Source organism: Salvelinus alpinus, chromosome 2 (genome assembly GCF_045679555.1).
Source record: "Salvelinus alpinus chromosome 2, SLU_Salpinus.1, whole genome shotgun sequence".
NCBI lineage: Eukaryota > Metazoa > Chordata > Actinopteri > Salmoniformes > Salmonidae > Salvelinus > Salvelinus alpinus.
Genome location: NC_092087.1, coordinates 94,393,917 through 94,402,842, shown reverse-complemented (window position 1 = coordinate 94,402,842; position 8,926 = coordinate 94,393,917). Strand labels below are relative to the sequence as shown.

The 8,926-nt window shown below is 40.3% G+C and overlaps 1 protein-coding gene across 2 annotated transcripts in view; it reads left to right on the top strand.

Moving 5' to 3' along the window:
• The first annotated feature begins 5,137 nt into the window (after nucleotides 1-5,137).
• LOC139545630 (adhesion G protein-coupled receptor E2-like) overlaps nucleotides 5,138-8,926 on the top strand; it is a 37,125-nt gene continuing 33,336 nt past the window's right edge. Inside the window, exon 1 of one of the 2 annotated variants that reach the window (XM_071353606.1) lies at nucleotides 5,138-5,411. In XM_071353606.1, the coding sequence (XP_071209707.1) occupies nucleotides 5,381-5,411 (31 nt within the window). In that variant the 5' untranslated portion in view covers nucleotides 5,138-5,380. The remainder of the gene's footprint in view (nucleotides 5,412-8,926) is intronic. The other variant, XM_071353615.1, reaches the window with a different exon arrangement.

The following is an 8,926-nucleotide window of genomic DNA, read 5'->3' as shown; positions in this document are numbered from 1 at the left end:
GGTTTAAGAATAAATAGTAGCTGTACAGTTCAGTAATAATATAAATAATATACTGTTTTGTTCGAAAAATGTGCATATTTCAGGTATAAATCATAGTTTTACATTGCAGCTACAATCACAAATAGCACCGAAGCAGCAAGAATAACTACAGAGAGGAACGTGAAATACCTTAAATACTCATCATAAAACATTTATGACAAATACATGGTGTACAGCAAATAAAGATAAACATCTTGTGAATCCAGCCAATATTTCAGATTTTTTAAGTGTTTTACAGCGAAAACACAATATAGCATTATATTAGCTTACACACAACCCATTTATAAGCAGCAAAAGTTAGCGATCGCAAAAAAACAGCAAAAGATATATAATTTTTCACTAACCTTGACAAACTTCATCAGATGACAGTCCTATAACATCAGGTTATACAATACACTTATGTTTTGTTCGAAAATGTGCATATTTAGAGCTGAAATCCGTGGTTATACATTGTGAAAACGTAGCAACTTTTTCCCAGAATCTCCGGATATATTTCTGACACTCACCTAATCTGACCAAATAACTCATCATAAACTTTACTAAAAAATACATGTTGGACAGCAAATGAAAGATACACTAGTTCTTAACCTCTCTAGGATGAGAGTGGCGCTAGCGGCACTCCCCCCCCACCCCCACTGAAAAACCAGTGCCGCGAAATTCAAAAATTTTTTTTTTTTTAAATATTTAACTTTCACACATTAAAGTCCAATACAGCTAATGAAAGACACAGATCTTGTGAATCCAGTCAACATGTCCGATTTTTAAAATGTTTTACAGGGAAGACACAATATGTAAAGATGTACATCTATTACCTAAAAACACATTAGCATAATCCACCATCTTTTATTTGTCCACCAACACCAGTAGCTATCACCAATTCGGCTAAACTAAGATATTTATAGCCCCTAACCAATAAAAAAACTCATCAGATGACAGTCTGATAACATATTTATGGTATGGGATAGGTTTTGTTAGAAAAAAGTGCATATTTCAGGTAGATGGCATTGGTTACAATTGCACCCACCGTCACAAATGGAATAGAAAAACTACTTAGAGCAACGTGTTTACCTACTTACTAATCATCAAACATTTCGTAAAAATACACAGCATACACGAATCGAAAGACACAGATCCTGTGAATACAGACAATATTTCAGATTTTCTAAGTGTCTTACAGCGAAAACACAATAAATCGTTATATTAGCATAGCACATAGCACATAGCAGCCCAGCATTGATTCTAGCCAAAGTGAGCGATAAAAGTAAACATCGCCAAAATATATTAATTTTTTCACTAACCTTCTCAGAATTCTTCAGATGACACTCCTGTAACATCATATTACACAATCCATATAGAGTTTGATCGAAAATGTTTATATTTAGCCACCAAAATCATGGTTAGACAATGTGAAATGTATCTCAGCTGGTCAGAAAAAGTCTGTGCGCCACTTAGACAGTGATCTACTCTTATACATAAATACTCATAAACGTGACTAAAAAATATAGGGTGGACAGGGATTGATAGACAATTTAATTCTTAATACAATCGCGGAATTACATTTTTTAAATTATCCTTACTTTTCAATACAGCTTGCGCCAAGCAAAGCTACGTCAAAAAACATGGCGTCCGAAGCCACTAACACTTTTCGACAAAAACACGATTTATCATAATAAAAATGTCTTACTTTGAGCTGTTCTTCCATCGGTATCTTGGGCAAAGGATCCTTTCTTGGGTCCAATCGTCTTTTGGTGGAAAGCTGTCCTCTTGCCATGTGGAAATGCCAACTGCGTTCGGGATGAACTGGAAGCGTGCCCAGCAATTCACAGCTTTTCAGAAATAAATGTCCCAAAATCGCACTAAACGGATATAAATTGCTATAAAACGCTTTAAATTAACTACCTTATGATGTTTTTAACTCCCATAACGAGTAGAAACATGACCCGAGTAATATTACTCCCTCCACTAATGCTTGGAACAGGTGCGGGTCGGTGCCCTCTATGCGCATGACGCAGCTCCAAAAGAGTGACTAGGCTCAGGGTTTTTTAATTTATAGTGCCTGTGAACGCGCAATCGACCCAATTCAAATCGTCATCACGTAAAGACATCCAGGGGAAGACGTAAGCAGTGTCCGTATAGTCATATCAATAACAGTGCCCTTTTAAACTGACTCCAGAACAGTGGCCAAAATTTCTGGAATCTGACTCCATGTCAGGGAAATTGCTGTAGAATGGGCTCTGTTCCACTTAGAGACAAAATTTCAACTCCTATAGAAACTATAGACTGTTTTCTATCCAATAATAATAATAATATGCATATTGTACGATCAAGAACTTTGTGGGAAGCCGTTTCAAAAAATTACACGATTAGCATAAATAGCCACAACAGCGCCCTCATCCCCAACAGGTTTTAATGCAATCGCAGTATTAGAATTCTAAAAATAACTTTAGTACGACATACAGCTTACGTTATAGCGAGACAGCGCCTGCAATGAGGGCTGAAAATAGTACTAAACATTTTCAACAGAAATACGAAATAACATCATAAATGGTTCCTACTTTTGCTGAGCGTCCATCAGAATCTTGTACAAGGGGTCCTTTGTCCAGAACAATCGTTGTTTGGTTTTAGAATGTCCTTTTCTCCTGTCGAATTAGCAACCAAAGCTAGCCAAGTGGCGCGAAGCTGTCCATCATCACCAAACGCAGAGAACGGAAAAAGCCAAAACTCCCGATAAACTTTCAATAATCTGATAAAACTATATTGAAAAAACATACTTTACGATGATATTATCACATTTATCAAATAAAATCAAAGCCGGAGATATTAGCCGTCTATAACGAAAGCTTTTCAGAACGCAATCCAGGGTTCCTTTCCGCGCCTTGCTGAACAAAGGAAATTTGGGGTCACGTCATTCCAAGAGCTCTCGTTTGACCTCAGATCAAGCTATACACCCCATTTCACCTCTCACTGCCTGTTGACATCTAGTGGAAGGCATATGAAGTGTATATCCATAGATTTCAAGCAAATTAATAGGAAGGCCCTGGAACAGAGCCTCGATTTCAGATTTTTCACTTCCTGACAGGAAGTTTGCTGCAAAATGAGTTCTGTTTTACTCACAGATATAATTCAAACGGTTTTAGAAACTTGAGAGTGTTTTCTATCCAATAGTAATAATAATATGCATATTGTACGATCTAGAATAGAGTACGAGGCCGTTTAAATTGGGCACGATTTTATCCCAAAGTGAAAATAGCGCCCCCTATCCCAAAGAAGTTAACTTATTATAAACTGTTGTGCCCCACTTTTACTTCGACAAGTTGTGTATTTTATACTTTTAGAGAACATACCATTTTCATGACATTTTATCAACCATTCTGAATGTAAGCACTTAGTGTTGTACTTGACTGTGTACTCAGTAGTGTGTTTGTGTGTGTGTGTGTGTGTGTGTGTGTGTGTGTGTGTGTGTGTGTGTGTGTGTGAGAGAGAGAGAGAGAGAGAGAGAGAGAGAGAGAGAGAGAGAGAGAGAGAGAGAGAGAGAGAGAGAGAGAGAGAGAGAGAGAGAGAGAGAGAGAGAGAGAGAGAGAGAGAGAGAGAGAGAGAGAGAGAGAGAGAGAGAGAGAGAGAGAGAGAGAGAGAGAGAGAGAGAGAGAGAGAGAGAGAGAGAGAGAGAGAGAGAGAGAGAGAGAGAGAGAGGGTGTGTTTCAGTAATTTTAGACACAATAAATTGTTGCTACAAATAACCTACTGTAGATGTCACCTTACCACACACACACACACACACACACACACACACACACACACACACACACACACACACACACACACACACACACACACACACACACACACACACACACACACACAGGATGTGCATGTCTAGTTGTGTCTAACCTGAATGTGTTGACGCCTTCTCAGACCATGGTGAGTGTCCACCCTGAGATCCCTTCTCTAATGACTTCAGTCCTACTTCACTTTCTATACAGTAGATCTCTTCTCTAATGACTTCTGTCCTACTTCAGTTTCTATACAGTAGATCCCTTCTCTAATGACTTCTGTCCTACTTCAGTTTCTATACAGTAGATCCCTTCTCTAATGACTTCTGTCCTGCTTCACTTTCTATACAGTAGATCCCTTCTCTAATGACTTCTGTCCTACTTCACTTTCTATACAGTAGATCCCTTCTCTAATGACTTCTGTCCTACTTCAATTTCTATACAGTAGATCCCTTCTCTAATGACTTCTGTCCTACTTCAATTTCTATACAGTATATCCCTTCTCTAATAACTTCTGTGCTACTTCACTTTCTATACAGTATATCCCTTCTCTAATGACTTCTGTCCTACTTCACATTCTATACAGTAGATCCCTTCTCTAATGACTTCTGTCCTACTTCACTTTCTATACAGTAGATCCCTGTATTGGCAGGAACATGTAGATCAGTACAATATTAACAATCCCACATGGTTTTGTTGATAGGTTCCCTCTTTTTGGAACACTTTACACTGTGACATCAGAAAGAATACATTCTGGACCAATAACAGGCTTAGTATTACTAGTAGTTCTATATCCCATGGCGATCACTAATTGATATATTGGGTGTGTCCCAAATGCACCCTATTCCCTATAGTGAACATCTTTTGACTAATGGTGCCCTACATAGGGAATATGGTTTCATTTGGGATGTGCACATTGTCTTAAAAGAGTCTACGCTTAAAGTGGTTGTCTGGTTGAATAACTATCTCTCTCTCTCTCTCTCTCTCTCTCTCTCTCTCTCTCTCTCTCTCTCTCTCTCTCTCTCTCTCTCTCTCTCTCTCTCTCTCTCTCTCTCTCTCTCTCTCTCTCTCTCTCTCTCTCTCTCTCTCTCTCTCTCTCTCTCTCTCTCTCTCTCTCTCTCTCTCTCTCTCTCTCTCTCTCGAGAACTAGAGAGAAACAAGGGGTATAAGAAGAGAAAAATATACACTTATCAGAAGATATTGAGAGAAAGAAAGGGGAAGCAGAGGAAGGGTTGAAATAGAAAGAGTGAGAGAAGGACAGAGAGAGGAGGGGAAGAGAGGGGGGAGTGTGAAACAGAGAGAATGGGGCGCGTTCTAACAGAAAGAGGAAGAGAGAGCAGAGAGAGGAACTAAATATTTTCTTTCTCACCCCATGTGGCTCAAACTGTGAGGGAAAATGTATTTATTTTCTCACCACTTATCATACGGAATAAAAACCTTGTTAAACTGGGATTTTCTTCAATCTGAATTCAACTGTAAAGCAGATTTAATATCAGACTGATTGTTCTTGTGGGACTAGTTTTATTAGGATCCTACTAGTTGTCTGGATATAATACCAGTCTGTCTTTGAGATGGGGACCAGAACTCTTCTACTTGTTCTGGGTGAGTCTAACCTTGTATATCTTTGGAACTTGACTATCTGTGTTTGTGTGTGTTTGTGTGTTTTTGTGTTTGTGTGTGAGAGAGTGACAAAATGAGAGAGGTGTTTTTTCATAATTCACTGTCATTTATAGTTGAGTTGCTATAGAATATTGTGTGTGAATGTTACAACCATGGTTACAGTGTGAATGTTACAACCCAACCATGGATACAGTGTGAATGTTAAAACCATGGATACAGTGTGAATGTTACATCCATGGATACATTGTGAATGTTACAACCATGGATACAGTGTTAATGTTACAACCATGGATACATTGTGAATGTTACAACCATGGATACAGTGTGAATGTTACATCCATGGATACAGTGTGAATGTTACATCCATGGATACATTGTGAATGTTACAACCATGGATACAGTGTTAATGTTACAACCATGGATACATTGTGAATGTTACAACCATGGTTACAGTGTGAATGTTCCAACCATGGATACAGTGTGAATGTTACAACCATGGATACAGTGTGAATGTTACATCCATGGATACATTGTGAATGTTACAACCATGGTTACAGTGTGAATGTTACAACCATGGATACAGTGTGAATGTTACAACCATGGATACAGTGTGAATGTTACAACCATGGTTACAGTGTGAATGTTACAACCATGGATACAGTGTGAATGTTACAACCATGGTTACAGTGTGAATCCTTGCAACATGGGGCAGTGCATTGTCATGCTGAAACATGAGGTGATGGTAGTGGATGAATGGCTTGACAATTGGCCTCAGGATCTTGTCAAGGTATCTCTTTGCATTCAAAATCGCCTTCAATAAAATGCAATTTTGTTCGTCGTCCATAGTTTATGCTTGCCCAAACAATAACCTCACTGCCACCATGGGGCACTCTGTTCGACTACGCAATCGCAACCACACTGCACACTGCCCTAACCCATCTGGACAAGAGGAATACTTATTTGAGAATGCTGTTCATCGACTACAGCTCAGCATTTAACACCATAGTACCCTCCAAACTCGTCATCAAGCTCGAGACCCTGGGTCTCGACCCCGCCCTGTGCAACTGGGTCCTGGACTTCCTGATGGGCCGCCCCCAGGTGTTGAGGGTAGGTAACAACATCTCCACCCCGCTGATCCTCAACACAGAGGCCCCACAAGGGTGCGTTCTGAGCCCTCTCCTGTACTCCCTGTTCACCCATGACTGCGTGGCCATGCACGCCTCCAACTCAATCATCAAGTTTGTGGACGACACTACAGTGGTAGGCTTGATTACCAACAACGACGAGACGGCCTACAGGGAGGAGGTGAGGGCCCTCGGAGTGTGGTGTCAGGAAAATAACCTCACACTCAACGTCAGCAAAACAAAGGAGATGATTGTGGACTTCAGGAAACAGCAGAGGGAGCACCCCCCTATCCACATCGACGGGACAGTGGTGGAGAAGGTGGAAAGTTTTAAGTTCCTCGGTGTACACATCACGGACAAACTGAATTGGTCCACCCACACAGACAGCGTTGTGAAGAAGGCGCAGCAGCGCCTCTTCAACCTCAGGAGGCTGAAGAAATTCGGCTTGTCACCAAAAGCACTCACAAACTTCTACAGATGCACAATCGAGAGCATCCTGTCGGGCTGTATCACCGCCTGGTACGGCAACTGCTCCGCCCACAACCGTAAGGCTCTCCAGAGGGTAGTGAGGCCTGCACAACGCATCACCGGGGGCAAACTACCTCTCCTCCAGGACACCTACACCACCCGATGTCACAGGAAGGCCATAGAGATCATCAAGGACAACAACCACCCAAGCCACTGCCTGTTCACCCCGCTATCATCCAGAAGGCGAGGTCAGTACAGGTGCATCAAAGCAGGGACCGAGAGACTGAAAAACAGCTTCTATCGCAAGGCCATCAGACTGTTAAACAGCCACCACTAACATTTAGTGGCCGCTGCCAACATACTGACTCAACTCCAGCCACTTTAATAATGGGAATTGATGGAAATTATGTAAAAATGTACCACTAGCCACTTTAAACAATGCCACTTAATATAATGTTTACATACCCTACATTACTCATCTCATATGTATATGTATATACTGTACTCTATATCATCTACTGCATCTTGCCATCTTTATGTAATACATGTATCACTAGCCACTTTAAAGTATGCCACTTTATGTTTACATACCCTACATTACTCATCTCATATGTATATACTGTACTCTATACCATCTACTGCATCTTGCCTATGCCGTTCTGTACCATCACTCATTCATATATCTTTATGTACATATTCTTTATCCCTTTACACTTGGGTTTATAAGGTAGTAGTTGTGGAATTGTTAGGTTAGATTACTTGTTGCTTATTACTGCATTGTCGGAACTAGAAGCACAAGCATTTCGCTACACTCGCATTAACATCTGCTAACCATGTGTATGTGACAAATAAAATTATATTTTGATTTGATTTGATTTGATTCGTTCACAACGTTAACATCAGCAAATCGCTCGCCCACACGTAGGCATACACGTGGTCGGCGGTTGTGAGGCCGCTTGGACGTACTTCAAAATTCTCTAAAACTAAGTTGGGGGCGGGTTATGGTAGAGAAATTAATATTAAATTATCTGGCAACAGCTATGGTGGACATTTCTGCAGTCAGCATGCCAATTGCACACTCCCTCAAAACGTGAAGCATCTGTGGCAAAGTGTTGTGTGACAGAACTGCACATTTTAGAGTGGCCTTTTATGTACCCCAGCACAAGGTGCACCTGTGTAATGATCATAGTTTTCACCTTGATTCACCTGGTCAGTCTGTCATTGAAAGAATAGGTATTTGTTAATGTTTTGTATATTCAGGGTATATACAGTTGAAGTCGGAAGTTTACATACAGCTTAGCTAAATACATTTAAACTCAGTATTTCACAATTCTTGACATTTAATCCTAGTAAATTCCCTGTCTTAGCTCAGTTAGGATCACCACTTCATTTTAAGAATGTGAAATGTCAGAATAATAGTAGAGAGAATGATTTATTTCAGCTTTTATTTCTTTCATCACATTCCCAGTGGGTCAGAAGTTTACATACACTCAATTAGTATTTGGTAGCATTGCCTTTAAATTGTTTAACTTGGGTCAAACGTTTCAGGTAGCCTTCCACAAGCTTCCCACAATAAGTTGGGTGAATTTTGTCCCATTCCTCCATACAGAGCTGGTGTAACTGAGTCAGGTTTGTAGGCCTCCTTGCTGGCACACACTTTTTCAGTTCTGCCCACAAATTTTCTATGGGATTTAGGTCAGGGCCTTGTGATGGCCACTCCATTACCTTGACTTTGTTGTCCTTAAGCCATTTTTCCACAACATGGAAGTATGCTTGGGGTCATTGTCGATTTGGAAGACTCATTTGCGACCAAGCTTTAACTTCCTGACTGATGTCTTGAGATGTTGCTTCAATATATCCACATAATTTTCTTTCCTCATGATCCCATCTATTTTGTGAAGTGCA